The following is a 15,313-nucleotide window of genomic DNA, read 5'->3' on the forward strand; positions in this document are numbered from 1 at the left end:
GCTCCATAGATGTCCCTCACTGGTCCAGATGTCTCCATCTGTAGCTGCACTCTATACGGCTGAATCTAAAATGTGGTCAGGGTACACTTCTGAACGTCTTTGCCCTGTTCTGAGATGTACTTCTCATCCACTGGAGCTTCAAAGGTTGGAAACCATCGCTCGCCTCGTTTTCAGTTTCTGTAACAAATGTTAGTGCTGAGCCCCGGAGACTCGGTGACCTTGAGCTTTTTCTATTTTGGTCGCGCTGAGGAGGCTTTGGACGTTGTGTCTTGGCAGAACCATTTCTTCGTGCGAGTCAGAGGTCACAAGCCGTCACCGGGCCCGAAGGCCTCGTTTCACTCTACAACAAACGCTCCATCCTTTCATGACATACACCTGTGGCCAAACAGTTTGTCCCCTGAGGGGCCTCCGAAAGAGCCAACCCATGGCGTTGTACCGCTGATCCCCCCCCCCTCCCTCCCTCAGGGATGAAACCCGATACGGCCACACGATAATTAATGCGCGGCACCAAAGCTTCTTAATAATACCCACACGCCACTGACAGCGGTAGTCGTGCCAGGCGGTTTGGCGTGGAGGCAGTGGAGTGGTGCGGTGGGGGAATCGGTGGTATTTAGATAAGAGGGGGGGGGGCTGGTTCCCCGTGTGGCTCTCTGTGGTCGTGCCACCGCGAACACAAACACTGACTAATAAGGCTGGTGAGCTTAATCTGTGCTTTGATTGTGCCGTGGCATCGGCTTTTCTTCTGAATGTTGGGGGGGGGGGGTTGGATAGAGGACTGTGAAGTGAGCGGATGGAGGGGGGGGGGGATTGGCTTAATCCTCTGTGTCACGCCGTCTTGCTTTGTCAGAGGCGATGTCAGGCGTCCTCTCTTCGCTCACATCCTCTGCGCATCTCGCTCGCTCTGATTCAAAGAGACGATCCGGACCCCCCCCCCCCCTCCATCTTTCTTAACTGTCGCTTTGCTTTAAAAAATAAAATCTCCCTGTTCCTCCCCCCTCCTGCCTTCCTCTGTCTCTTTTCCTGTCGGACGTGGCTTATCAGCGACAGAACAAACAGGCTCTTTGTGTTTGGTGACAGAGACATTGAAACCTGGAGGATAGGGTATCTCTTCACTGGGGGGGGGCGGGGGGGGGGGGGGGGGGTTCTCGGTGCAACACAAAACAACCAACCACCAAGAACGAGACACGAGGCGGCGTTACGGAGGAGGGAGGAGATCATTTTACTGCTCGACATCAACCTGCTCGAAGACTTTAAAGCCTCAATATCAGGGAACTAAATGCCAAGTGGGGAGAAACAGACGGGGGGGGGGGGGGGGGGGCGCTCCCCTCCCTGCAGCGCGTAGATAGCTAGAAGCTTATTCTGTTGCTCCAGTGAATCCGCTACAAGCTTTAAACGTCCCTGGAGTCCAAACCCTGTGAATGAGTCGCACATGAACAGCTTGTTGGAAACGACCCGAGCGGCCCGCCTTAAAAAGTAGAGCGTGGACAAAACGAGGCGCCGATCCCGACCCAAATACGGGGATCCAGAGAGGGACGGCGCCAAAAACGAGGGTGCGTTCGGAAATGACTCTGCGTTGCAGAGCGACCTCTGATGAGAGGTCAGACTGAGAGTCATCGTCAATAGCAGCATCAGGATCCCGCAGATCAATGCAGAACCGATTTAACCTCATCCCGACCTTTATGGTTTTGCCTGGGGAGTGGATCCGTTAATATATAAACATTTACATGTACTGATGTTGGGAGGATTTCCAATGCCTCGCCAGGGTTCAAAGCTGAGGACATATATGGATATATATGTGTGTATATAAGTGTGTATATATATATAAATACACACATATATGTATATACACACATATATGTATGTGTATATATGTATGTGTATATATGTGTGTATATATATACACACACTTGATGTTCACAAAGCTAAACCCAGCTCGCACACAGAGCTGCTTCAGAACTGCTTTGGTTAATCTGGATTTCAATGTGAGGCCACTGAAGCTCTCATGTCGTCCCGTGGTGTCCACTGCCAAAGTAGTTTCTAGTTTTTTGCAGATTGGACCAATGAATAAGTGACTTAATTAGGATAGTGGATACAGATCTACAGTTCTGCTGGCATGTCTGCAACTTAAACTAATTAGAAAGTAGAAATGTTGTCTACGGATGTAGAAACAAGTCTGTACATTCCAAGGTTTCTTCCTTTTTAAGATTCTGAAAAGCAGCAGAAACTTTCCATCAACCCAATTATTTAAAAAAATACTTTAGTTGAGCTGAGAAGTTTATTTCCAGCGCGTATGCACCCCCACGGAACCAAGGGGGCCAGAACCTGCGCCCTCGGCCCTCAGCAGGTGGACACCAGGATCTCACCACGGTGACCTTCTCATGGCAGGAAGGAGCTACAGAGGAGGACCTCATCAGCGGGGTGATCACAGGGCAAAGCGTTGGGCTGCTGGGACTCACCCTCAGGGCCTCGATGACCAGGTCGCGGGCCTCCAGCTCTCCCTCCATGATGCTCAGCAGGGTGAGCAGCTCCGGCTTGCTCAGGTTGTCCATGTTGAACTCACATTTCTGCAGCAAAGGGACGGGAAACAAACGGAATCAGAATCTCTACAGTATACTATTATTATTATTATTATTAGGTATTGGACCCTCGATACTTCTGACATGTCCATCAACTCTTTGCATTTATCAGCATGTCAATAGGCTCAGATGCTTGATGCTAACGTTAGCATTAGCCTACTTCTCTATGAGCTTTTTCTTGTCTTTACTAATGCTGTTTTTTTAAATACATATTTGGCCTCTGCATCTTCTCTCCAATTAAAGGTCAGATTGCAGAAATCAATTCTTAGAATCCTGACCTTCTGAACTGTTGCCGTGTCTTCAGATTAAAAAGGATCATCCTCTGGTGATGATGAACGTCGGCCGTAGCCCATTTAATAGTTTCAAACCAGTCGACCCACCGAGCGACCGACCATCAAGTCCTCCTCTATTGATTCATTGATTCGTTGTGCCGCTGCTGTTATTGTAATGATGCAAGTCATCCGTGCTTCAAACCTGGGTTTGTTGTGTGGATTTAAGTCTAAAAAGACCGTTTAGTGGCGTAAAAAAAGGTCAGAAATGTGACGGGAAGATTTCAAGATGTTAAATTCCACAACAAACCAGGAGAACGTCCAGGAGACGTTGTCTCTGGTTGGAGATTCCCTGCTCCTGAACAACCCTGAACATCAGCAGCTTCTGGCTGGTCCACATTCCAAAGCACAGCGTCAAGCGGCACCTTGAAAACGTTCCAAGTAAAACCTTGTGAAATTCATTCAAAAGGGTCCAGAATTTAGCGAGTGGAGCTCGTAGACAGGAGGGGGGGGGAGGGGGGGGGGGGGTCTCAGCTGGCCCCCGCTGCATGCAGCAGTCTGCTGAGAGGGACACGACTAGCCGCATTCTCAGTGTCTGGAGGCCTTCCAGGAGGCTATTTGCTCAATGGTACCTTTAGTAAAACAAAGCGCAGTTAAAAGCCCGAAAGTTAAAAGCCAAGATTTTTTTTCCCCCAATTGAATTCATTCAAGAGCAGGACGAGAAGAAGAAGACTACGAACAGGCTGCTGCCACCTACGTCTCCTTCCATGCGCTGCGGTGACGTTGTTTGTTTCCCCGTGAGAGGGGAAAAGTTGACGCAGCAGGAACCGAGGTAATAAACCCTATGAATAAACAGGCCAACACTCTGGGCTCTAACCCCTCTGCGTGGCATGGGTTCGCTCAGCGATGTAGGAATCCTGGGTCTCTATGGAAACGGCTCAATCGAGGCGAGGAGGATGGGATTCATTACTTTTTCATCATCATTTATATTACAGGATATTCTAAAACATCTTTTTTTGGGGGGGGGGGGGGGTCAAAAGCACGGAGGCTCTAGGTGCTGTATCCATTTCACCTTTTACATTTGCTTAATGGGTTCAGGGGGTTAAAAAAAAAGGTAGAAAAGTTTCAGACACACGCTGAAAAAAAAAAATCACACGTTTTGAATCCACGACTTGGGATGCTTTGAGTCATTTGTAACAGAACAAAGGAGCTGGAAAGCGTTTCTGTTCAGTCGGACCACTTCAATCTTCAGATCGATCCTCGAGCCCCTTCTACTTCCCGGCAACGCTGTCCACTCAAGAGAATTGGACGGTTGGGGGGGGGGGGATCCTTCATAATGGTTTCACGCTCTCTGCTCATGGTGCGATGTACGGACGCCACATACAGCATATGTACGCTGTATTCTCTGCATTGTGTACATTTGCCCTTTAGGTGACACATTGCGTGTCTGCACTCTGTTTGCAACTCGCTGCGGATCAAATTTGCCTCAGAATAAATAAAGATGCATCTTATCTCTGGGTGAGATGACAGATTAGATGGGCTGTAGATAATTAACATTCATTCTGTAAAGGCCTAAATGAAAAGGTCTTCTCTCCCTGCAGCTGGTCTCTTTTATTCAGACAAAGATTGTCTGTGGGTTGCAGGACGCGTCACTCTGCTGCGCCAATGCAGCGCAGAGAGGGGGACGATTTGTTCATTTCTCACACCCTCCCATCCTATAATGAGGTTAAAACTGCTCCTCCTTCTCCGCCAACTACAGGTGATCAGACGCCTGTGAGGTACAGGTGACTTATTTTAGCCTTCAGCGACTTGCAACCAGTGGATCCAAAAAACATCTTCATCCTCTGACTGCTGGTGGTTCTTAGACTCAAGGTGTTGCAGCATTCTGAGAGCACATACACTTCTACTAAATAACTTTAGTTATTTAAGAAGTGGACGTGGTGGTCGTATTGAGGTTTTGAAGGCTAGAGGCTACCTTGATTGGTCAATAGACCTTCGTGGTCTGTTTGACTCTACATGGACCATCATTCACTAAATGAACATCATGCTGCATTGAAGAAGACTTGAATCTAGAGACTGAGACCATAAACTCATGTTTACAATGTTTACTGAGGGAATAAATCAAGAGAGAAGTAGAGTCATTTCCTCATAGACGTCTACACCAAATAGATGGTATGTGCCCCACCAACATGTATTGTAATGAACGGGTAGGAGGTGACCATCAGGGTGCCACTCGTTGACCTCTGACCCCTCTCTGACCACATGGGGGCCAGCCCTTCAAAGCAAACAAGAAGCTTCCCCCACCTTGGGCTAACAGCAGTGAGCCTGACTGGGGGGGGGGGGGTGAGCAAAGAGAAAAGTGCTTTATTTAACCACGCAGGCATGATGGGAGACGAAGAGGGGGGGGGGCATAGAGGCAGGAAGCTCCCACGGATCGCCGAAGGCAGAAGATGCTGCCAAGAGGAGGCTGCCCGGCTCCCGTGTCTCCGGAGCACCTGTTCACCTCGGGGGCCAGTTCAGAGGGGGCGTGGGGGCGTGGGGGGGGGGGGCAGGGTGACACGGTACTCCCAGTTATGCCAGCTGAGTCACTGAAATTAAGACCAATTTAGAAAAGGTGTCTGGTGAGCATATCAGATACCCCCCCTCCCATGCGGCTCTTCTACCACAGCGCACTGCTCAGCCCCCCCCCCCCATACCTAAACACCCACTCTACCACCCACTCACCTCAGGGACCCGCTGCTGCTTTCTATTCCAGCAGCCAACATGCAGACAAGTTGGATGTGAGACTCAAACTGCAAAAAGCACCACGGCCCATTTGGCATTCATTTTGCAGGGGTTGCGTAGCAACAAGAGGCGGGGTGGGGGTCGCCCCCACCAATTGATCGACCTGCACAGAGGGATGCGAACAGCACACGACCTGCGAGAAATCACAACCGTGTGTGTGTGTAAACAAGACAAAAGATCAACAACAGGACGTTGCAAGAAACCGCGATGTGTGCGGGGCCTCCTACGGAAGCCCGCGAGGGCCCATCCTGCTGGACCCCATCACCGAAGAACATTGTCGTGAATTAATGCCTCTGGCGGCTCTGCGGGCTGCGTGGACACGTGGGAACACGTGCGCGTCATTGTGTCAAGATGACACAACGGGATCAAAAGGGTGTGTTTGAAGGGTACAAATCAACCACAACCTCGATTTAAAATAAACAGATAAAGTCTCCTGCCCGCGCCTATCAGGAGCTCCGAACGAGCCACGGACCCCCCCGCCGGGAGGGGGGGGGCATTCAGAGAGGAGCCGGGGGGGGGGGGGGGGCATTCAGAGAGGAGCCGGGGGAGGCGAACAAAAGAATTCACTTTAAACGTAAAGAAGCAAGGAAACATCACATTGCGTAGTTTTTATGCGACTGACGCCTCGGACCCCCCCCCCCCCCCCGCTCCTTGTCTTATAATATCTTATTTTCCCCGGACAGGGTCGCGGGGGGGGGGTCTCCGCTGGCCCCCGCTGTTGCTTCGCGAGCGAAATAGATGCGCACGGCTTTTCTTTTTTTTTTCTTCTTCTCCCCTCAGATCCGAACCGCTTTTCTGCGCCACCGAACATTGGAAAACGTTTACCGTGGAGGGAGGGGGGGGCGGTTCTTAGTTTCTTTCTCATTGTGGCTGCATTACCCCCCCCCCCCCTTGTTCAAGGCGGTTCGCGTCTTACCGTGTCGACGCTCCCCAGCACGGCGGTGGCCAGAGTCTGGACCGGAGGAGGCTGCTCTCCGCTGGCTCCCTCCGACGCCATCTTCGTACTGTGGCGGTGTGCGCGTGGAGCGGGAACGCGTCCGGCGCGCGGCAGCTATCGCGCTGCTGCGCGCAAATCACATCGGGGGCGGGGGGGTGGGGGAGAGAGAGAGGGGGGGGGCAGAGAGTGAGAGAGAATCTGAAGGAGCCGTGGTTAAAGGTCTCCGCTGGAGGGGGGGCGTGTGGACCACGGAGAAGAAAAAAAAAGAAACCCAGATGCGGAGCCCCCCCCCCCCCCCCCCCCCGGTGCGCTCCCGACCGGAGAGGAGGCGGCGGCGCGGGGACTGACAGCAGCATTTGTCGTGCCGCCCCCCCCCCCCTCAAGTGGGTCGCCTTTTGGGGCTCGAAAAAGCGTAACCACAATAATGTGAGAAAAAAAGAATGAACTGTGCACATCATGTGGTCTTAAACATAATATCTGGTCATTTAAGGGAAAACGTTCACTTTTATTTTAAGTACACGTGGGACAGATTAGAATAAATTAGAAAAGCTTGAACAAAGTCATTTGAACTTAATGTGTTCACAACGTGTGGCTTACTGCTGAATTGGTTCCTCGTAGTTAAGCCCATGTAAGGTCAAGGCGAACCATGTCGTAACTAATCACGTTTGTCAGATTATATCATTGTAACAGAATCAATTTGTCAACATCGGCAAAGGGAGCGTGAGGGATCGGACTACGAGACCCAAACCAGCGAGCCCAGGAGCCCAGGTGGAGGCTAAGCTAGCCCAGGCTACTCCACTACCCAGCATGCCCCTGGCTGCCTGACGTTCTGATGAAGGAAAATAAGATGGCTGAGAGCAGCTGCAGGCCGGAGACTGTTGAGCCCACGTCTCCACGGAGACCCGGGTCCGTCCGTCGTGGTCCCGGACCAAGCCGCCGGGACATCAGGACAGAGACAACCATTTGTTGCTCTTTATGATGCAAAAAAAAAAAAAAGGTGCACTACGGAAATGCGCTGCTGTTTTTGTTTTGTTTGTCATGTCTTGTGTCCCAAATGGGCTACACCTGGATCTGGTTGTGCGTCTCTGTGTTGCATAATGACAATAAATGACCCTGACACCACTCTGAACCACAGCGGCACATCATGCACAAACGACGTATGCTCGAATGGCTCCGAAAGCGCGGCCTTCACTCTTCGACTCTCCCGTCGCAGATCTGACGCGAGGGATTCAAACCCGAAAGCCCTCGAAATAATCTCAGTTCAGATCTGTGCCGTTTATCCCGGGAGGGCGGAGGGAGGGAGGAGGGAGGGATACGGCGCCCTGTCAGCTCCCAGATGTGGCGTTTAGGATTAGCGGGGCGCTGATCCAGGCCCGCTCGGCCAGAATGAGGTTATTAAAGCCCTATTTGGGTCAAACGTTTTGCTCCATCAACATTCGCTGGTTGCAATGAGAGCATGTCGTTGGATCAAGATAAAACTGCTGTCTTTTTCTTTTCTCTTCTTTGATGAGCAGCAGCTGTATTGTAGCAAGAATAGATAGAAAAGAAGAAGAAAATGAACAAAATGTGATGAAATATGTCAGGTGTCAGGTGGAGATACCATGATTCTGTCTGCAGAGGGGTTCCACTCATAGAAAGTGACCTTATTTTTTGTCAGATTATATTATTGTAACAGAATCAATTTGTCAACACCGGCAAAGGGAGCCCCCCCCCCCCCCCCCCCCCCCCCCCCCAAGCTCGCCAGTGATTGTGGGGGGTGCGGATGATGAAGCGCTCTGATGAATCCACGACCGGGAGAACCTGACTGACGCTGATGGACAAGGCTGGAGTCCGGAAGCACAGCAACCCCCCCCCCCCCCCACCATCCATTTGGCTCATATTAAGTCGCCCATTGTTGGGCCGCAGCAGGACACAATGACTCCCTTTCTGTTGGAGGGGGCGAAGGGGATGGAGAGAGCGTCACTGGGTCCTGTGTGCCGTGGCCTCCGAGGCCAGCAGGCAGACAGGAAGCGGCATTAAGACAGCGAGCCCGGATGCCATTTTCCTGGCCAGGGCTTCAAACGGGAGGACGTGGTGTCAGTGCGTCCGCTGAGAGAGAGAGAGAGAGGAAGTGGAGGGGAAGAGGAGGGGAAGAGGAGGAGGAGGAGGGATCTGGGCCAGATCTCCATCTGATGGTCCCTGAGGGGCTGCCAGTAGCTGAACCAGACTTCTGTTCTGTCCCCGTCCCTGCTGACCTGAACTCACCATTTACCTCACGTGGAGTGGAGAGAGAGCAGGTGCGTCCTCTGACCAGTCAATGGCAAGTGTATATATAGTATAAATGTATATCTCCTTAATGACACGTCTTCTAGTGGCTTTGTTGAGAAGGATGTCTGAGCAGAGTGAAGGTAGGAGCACCTTCACATGACTCTGCTACGGTCATTTCTCTACGCATGAGATAACCCCCATTTTAGAAAACTAAAACTGTCTTAATGTGGTGATAAAGTGGAGAGGTTTCATGTTCACATCTACTCTTTAATTCAATAAATGCTTCTCTTAATGTCACAGTTAGAAAATCCCAATAAAGTAAATAGTAAAACAATCCAAACGTTTTCAGTGGAGCGTTACGCGGCTTTTAGACTTTTCCTGATTAAATCCATACAGATGTATAAAGATATGTACGGACTTAATGGGTGTACTGGGCTGCACATGGGATTTTTGGTTGGGAAGTTCATGTCACGATTAAATTGTTATACTGATAAATATCAAAAAATGATAAAAAATTAAAAATGGCACAAAAAAACTTGAATTGCTTAACCTTAAATTAGTCAAGAAATTAAATTAAAAAGTTGTGTGTCTTCCTGAGATGTTTTCTGATTAATATATTTTTAAAACATATTTATAATTGCAGATATGTGTAGATTTTAGCTCCTCTTCTACACAACCTGTGATTGTAAAACATTACTTTCTTTGTTTTTGCGTTTATAATTTAATTCCTTTATGGACTAAAGATGATTTTTTTTCAGTGAGGACCAGGAAAGCAGCGGTCTTCACTGACCTCAGGTCGCTCAGGTTAAAGTGCAGACTGGCTTTAAAAAGCACAGTTGCATGTGAACATGCTTTGAAAGTGAGGAAGTGTCTCCTCTTAGTGGATGAAACAGGAAGTAGGTTTGAAAGAGCAGCTTTTCACTGGTTCATAATCTAACAATTCTGGTATTTTAAGATGTGGTACAAAGTCAAAAAGTACATTCACTCAACTTGTTAATACAATATTTGGGGTACTTTCCTTTATATTTTCTTCTACTTTATATTCCTACCAGACAACATGACAGAGGTAAATTCAGTACTATTTACAATAAGTATTTGATAGCTTTAATAACTTGAAAAAACAAATTATTATTAAAAATGTGGTTGCTGTAAAACAGAGAAGAAACGTTTTGTGTGACGTTATTTTAATTTCAGGGAGTCCTCCTCTCTGCAAACAGGATGTGACATCACTTATCTCCTTTAGCATACAAACCATAGATATATATACACATTAAAAGGCGAACCTTCCGTTACAGTGATTAAGGAGATCATTCCGTCCCACAATTCCTTGTGGCGGCAATATTTAAATAGTGACGTATCATTCGGCCGTTCCCGAGAAATAACGATCATGACGTAGAAACACGGAGCATGTGAGTAACCGTAAGAAGAACTCAGTTTTTTTCCAGCCTTGCTGCGTCATACAGACGACATTAAACAACCTGGTTCAAAGTGTTACGTCATTAACACGGTTGCTACATAAAGGAGTCAAGCTAACGGTTAGTTACATGCTGGCGTCTCTCGGTCGTGCTCGTTAGTTCTCGTGGGAATGATACGTAGCTTCGTCAAAGTGGGGTGCTAGTCCCTACATACCGCCGTTCTTTTCCGAAAGTCTCACGAATTCCCGTAACCACCATGCCATGACCCCACGACGTTTGCCTCCGAGGTCAAAGAATAGTGGTTAGGAATTGTGCCTGGGACGTCATTTCTGACCCTTTGAATCCCGCCGTGTTTTCGCCGTTGCAGACTGACGTCACTAACACGCGTCTCCCGTCGCATCGTAACCACGTCCAGCCCACATGAGAGAGAAAGCAGAGCTTTAGTCCAGACGAGCCTCTCTGTTTCTCTCCAAAGAAACAACTGAATCCAGCAGCTTCTCATCAACAACACAACAGGATCTGTGACAAACTCTGGTGAGTACGCTGCTCTACAAAGACTAGATACATGAACTAAACATCTGCTCCACGTTTAGTTCAGACCACAATCTGACTGTTGGACGTCTGCTTTTATCACATAAAGAACATTAAGCCGTAGAAATGTGTCCTTTAGATAAAACATCAGAGAAACCAAACCACAGAGACTGAACTCTGGATAGTTAAAGTGAGACGGAACACAGTCACAGCTAGCGTTAGCTTAAGCTAACTCACACACCGGTTTCCTGGTTCGAATTCAAACCTCAGCTCCACCCAGACAGGAAGTTCCACTCCGCGCTGACTCTTTCACACTAAAGGTCTTATTTAAAATGAAGTGGGTATAAAATAAATAATAAAATCTGATACTTGAGTATAATAGTAAATCAAAATGTGTTAGTTATATTATTTCATGTAAAGGCCCACTTTAAGATGGTGTTTGTAATAACTTATGTTGTTAAATAAAACAATTTTATTTAGTGTGATGTGACAGTAATGGAGAGATGTTGCATGTTTAATATTAAACATTTTTATTCTATTGTCTTTTTAAAATGTAGACAGTAAGTAGATCCAGTGGGTTTAGGATGCTCCAGACACTAATTAATCAAAAGATATGTAATAACATTGTTGTTTGTCCAAACTTGTCCTCAGAGCGTCGATATGTCTGCTGCCAGCTGTCTGCTGACTGAAGATCAGTTCCTGTGCTCCATCTGTCTGGATGTCTTCACTCATCCAGTCACCACACCATGTGGACACAACTTCTGTAAAGCCTGCATCACTGACCACTGGGACGTTAATGTCCCGCCTAACTGTCCCAACTGTAAAAAGCTCTTCTCCACCAGACCTGAGCTGCAGGTCAACACGTTCATCTCTGAGATGGCTGCTCAGTTCAGACTGTCAGCTCAACAGAAAGCCAGCAGCAGCAGCTCAGAGCAACAAGCTGCCCAACCAGGAGAAGTTCCCTGTGACGTCTGCACTGGAACCAAAGTGAAGGCCCTCAAGTCCTGCCTGGTGTGTCTGGTCTCCTACTGTGAGGCTCACCTGAAGCCTCATCTGACTACGTCAGGTCTGAAGAGACATCAGCTGATGGACCCTATGGAGAAGCTGGAAGCCAGGATGTGTACGAAGCACGATAAACTGCTGGAGCTGTTCTGTAAGACCGACCAGATGTGTGTCTGCATGTTCTGCACTTACTCAGACCACAAGAACCATGATGTTGTTCCTCTGAGAGAAGAATATGAAGGAAAGAAGGCCGAGCTGGGGAAGACTGAGGCTGAAGTCCAGCAGATGATCCAGAAGAGACGACTAAAGATTCAGGAGATCAAACGCTCAGTGAAGCTCAGTGAGGAACAAGCAGACAGAGAGGTACTAGAAGGTGTCCTGGTCTTCAGCGCTCTGAAGGAGTCTGTTGAGAGAAGCCAGGCGGAGCTCATGGACACCATCAAAGAGAAGCAGAGAAAGACACAGAAAGAGGCTGAAGGCTTCATCAAAGAGCTGGAACAGGAGATCTCTGAGCTGAAGAAGAGAAGCACTGAGGTGGAGCAGCTCTCACGCTCTGAAGACCACCTCCACTTCCTCCAGAGCTTCAGGATCCTGAACACTGCTCCACCCACCAAGGACTGGACAGGAGTCAGAGTCAGTCCACCTTCATATAATGGGGCAGTGGTGAGAGCTGTGAACCAGCTGGAGAAGAAGCTCAGTAACCAGATGAAGAAGCTGCTGGAGGCCAAGCTGAAGAGAGTCCAGCAGTCTGCAGTGGATGTGACACTCGATCCTCATACGGCAAATCCTTACCTCATCCTTTCGGGTGATGGAAAACAAGTTAAACATGTCAAGAGGAAGAAGAATCTCCCAAACAATCCAGAGAGATTTAATCATTGTCCTAATGTCTTAGGAAAGCAGAGTTTCTCTTCAGGTAGATTTTACTACGAGGTTCAGGTTAAAGGGAAGACTGACTGGTGGTTAGGAGTCGTGAGAGAGTCCATCGACAGGAAGGGATTTGTCTCTCTGACTCAAAATGATTACTGGACGATACGTTTGTGGAATCAGAACGAGTACTTGGCTTGTGATGACCCTCCAGTCGATCTCTCTCTGGAGTCCCGGCCTGAGAAGGTGGGGGTGTTTGTGGATTATGAGGAGGGTCTGGTCTCCTTTTATGACGTTGATGCTACAGCTCTGATCTACTCCTTTACTGGCTGCTGCTTCACTGAGAAACTCTACCCGTTCTTTAGTCCAGGTCTTTATAACAATTATAAAAACTCTACTCCTCTGATCATCTCTGCTGTCAATCACAGAGTAGAATAAACACTTGATTTTCCCTTTAATAAACAATGCGGTGAATCTCTTATTTAATCTAATGTGCATAATGACGGATTCAAAACGGGAGAATCTGCACCCGAACCCCATCCTCCCCCAATCGGACCATCGCCAATGGTTTAACTGGTCCGGCCCGCCTGACATCAAAGTAGACACTATGTGGCCCCCTACCTCAAATTAGTTTGTCTGACATGTAGAATTAACATTTATATTTACATTGAACAATAATATATATATATATATAACATGTAATATTTACATTTATATAGGGCTGCATGGTACGCCAGTGGAGGGTGGCCAAAGCCGGTGTAATGTGGTCGCGTTTTTTAGTCCTGGTCAAAAGTCGAGCTGCTGCGTTCTGGACTAACTGTAAGCGACGAAGGGATGACTGATCCAATCCAACATACAGTGAGTTGCAGTAGTCTAAGCGGGACGTAATGAATGCACTGATGACTCAAAGTCTTTGCGTAGCAAGTAGGGCTTGACTTTAGCCAGGAGTCTCAGCTGGAAGAAGCTAGTTTTAACAACAGAACTAATCTGTCAAGTTTAAAAGCACTGTCAAAAATCACTCCCAGATTTCTGGTAAAAGGACGAATTTGGGAGCCTAAAATACTGAGAGAATCTACACAGGCACTGAGATGTTCAGCACGTCCAAACACAACAACTTCGGTCATTAAGACAGAGACAATTCTGATCCATCCATACTTAGAGATCACTCAAGCAGTTAAACAACGGCTTGATAGTGTCCTTCTCATTGTTTCTTACAGGCAAATACATTTGTACATCATCAGCAAAACAATGCAAAGAGATGTGTTTTTTAAAAATGGACCCTATGGGCAGCATATACAGAGAAAATAGCATTGGTCCCAAAATGGAACCTTGGGGAACTCCACAGGACAGAGGGGCAGCAGATGAAGAGCAGTTACCAATGTGGACAGAAAAACTATCAAGTAGGATTCAAACCATTTTAAGGCGATGCCTGTAATGCCAACACTTTGTTTGAGTCGGGATAAAAGGATAGAGTGGTTGACAGTGTCAAAGGCACCAGTCAAATCTAAGAGCACTAAAACAGCGGAATTTCCTGAGTCGACCGCTAAGAGATGGTCGTTGTAGGCTCTTAGAAGGGCAGTTTCAGTACTGTGGCGGGACTTAAAGCCTGACTGAAACTTTTCATGAATACTAAAATCATCTAAAAATGATTGAAGTTGATGGCAGTTGAAAGTTGAAAACAACCTTCTCCAAGACCTTAGTGACACTTTCTCTCAGCTGTTCTGCAAGCCCGTCTGAGAGAGCGGGTATGTTCATTCAGCCAAGGTTCTTTAAGACGTTTTATGCGTTTCTCCCTCAGTGGGGCAACAGAGTCCAGTATCTCAGTACAAGTAGAGTCAAAGACACTGGTGAGTTCCTCCACATTAAGAAAATCACCAAGATTGTAAAGCACTGAGTTTTTAAAAGCAGCAGAAAACTGTGAGGCAGTTTGAGGGTTAATTGTACGGACACAGCGAGCAGGGGACAACCATAGTAAATACAACGGGTAGGTGATCTGAAATGCATGTGTTGCATATTTCACTAATGGCAACATCTAAGCCATATGACAGCACCAGGCCCTTTTTCGTGAGTCGGGCCAGTAACAGACTGCGTGAGACTGAAGGAGTCAATAAGATCAAGAAAATCCTTGGACATCGGTCTGGATTCGCAGCAAACATGTATATTGAAATCACCAACGATCAAAAAGCGATCATATTTCAAAGCAATTCCGGCCACAAAGTCAAGTAAGTCTTGAATCTGACCAGCACACCTCCACGCTGTCCCCGTCGCCTGTAGCGTTTCTTACGGGGAAGAGCAGCATGTGAACGGATGCTCCGGTACATCCGACAGCAGAGGAGGAATCCTCGAGGTCGAGCGATCTCCCAAAACATGTCTTTCAGACAATAAGTCAGCAGATAGTCGAATGTTGATAAGTGCTTGGCGATCATAAACGAGTAAAGCAGAGACATCTTGACAGAATGTACAGATAAATAGACCGATAGCAAACAACAGACTAAGCAAACGAAACGGAGACAGACGGCTGGCCATGTACACTAGCGCCATCTTTTTTTTAGTATAGAGTATTTGGGGCTTCGGATAGACCATTGAGGGCAGTTGTTCGTGGCCCTACCTTGAGCGACAGGATTTAAATATCTTTTGTTAATATCAAAAATATTTAAAAACTAGTCAATATTTGTGTTTTTGAAACAT

General features: G+C 47.7%; 2 protein-coding genes across 6 annotated transcripts in view; one reads left to right on the plus strand and one right to left on the minus strand.

The window, feature by feature from the left end:
• cttnbp2 (cortactin binding protein 2) overlaps window positions 1-6,694 on the minus strand; it is a 35,854-nt gene extending 29,160 nt beyond the window's left edge. For all 5 annotated transcript variants that reach the window (XR_005114330.2, XR_009956620.1, XM_037452522.2 and 2 more), the window contains exons 1-2: window positions 6,546-6,694; window positions 2,457-2,564 (exon numbers count right to left, since the gene is read on the minus strand). Coding sequence is in view for 3 of the 5 variants with exons in the window: in XM_037452522.2 (XP_037308419.2) it covers window positions 2,457-2,564; window positions 6,546-6,626 (189 nt within the window). In the remaining 2 variants the exon portion in view is untranslated. The remainder of the gene's footprint in view (window positions 1-2,456; window positions 2,565-6,545) is intronic.
• A 3,748-nt stretch (window positions 6,695-10,442) lies between these two features.
• LOC119196146 (E3 ubiquitin-protein ligase TRIM39-like) lies at window positions 10,443-13,294 on the plus strand. The gene is made up of 2 exons (XM_037451620.2): window positions 10,443-10,762; window positions 11,411-13,294. Exon 2 carries the CDS (start codon window positions 11,420-11,422, stop codon window positions 13,061-13,063), a length of 1,644 nt encoding a protein of 547 aa, XP_037307517.2. The 5' UTR covers window positions 10,443-10,762; window positions 11,411-11,419; the 3' UTR covers window positions 13,064-13,294.
• Window positions 13,295-15,313: the final 2,019 nt, after the last annotated feature.

The sequence above is a fragment of the Pungitius pungitius genome, chromosome 6, assembly GCF_949316345.1.
Source record: "Pungitius pungitius chromosome 6, fPunPun2.1, whole genome shotgun sequence".
Classification (NCBI taxonomy): domain Eukaryota; kingdom Metazoa; phylum Chordata; class Actinopteri; order Perciformes; family Gasterosteidae; genus Pungitius; species Pungitius pungitius.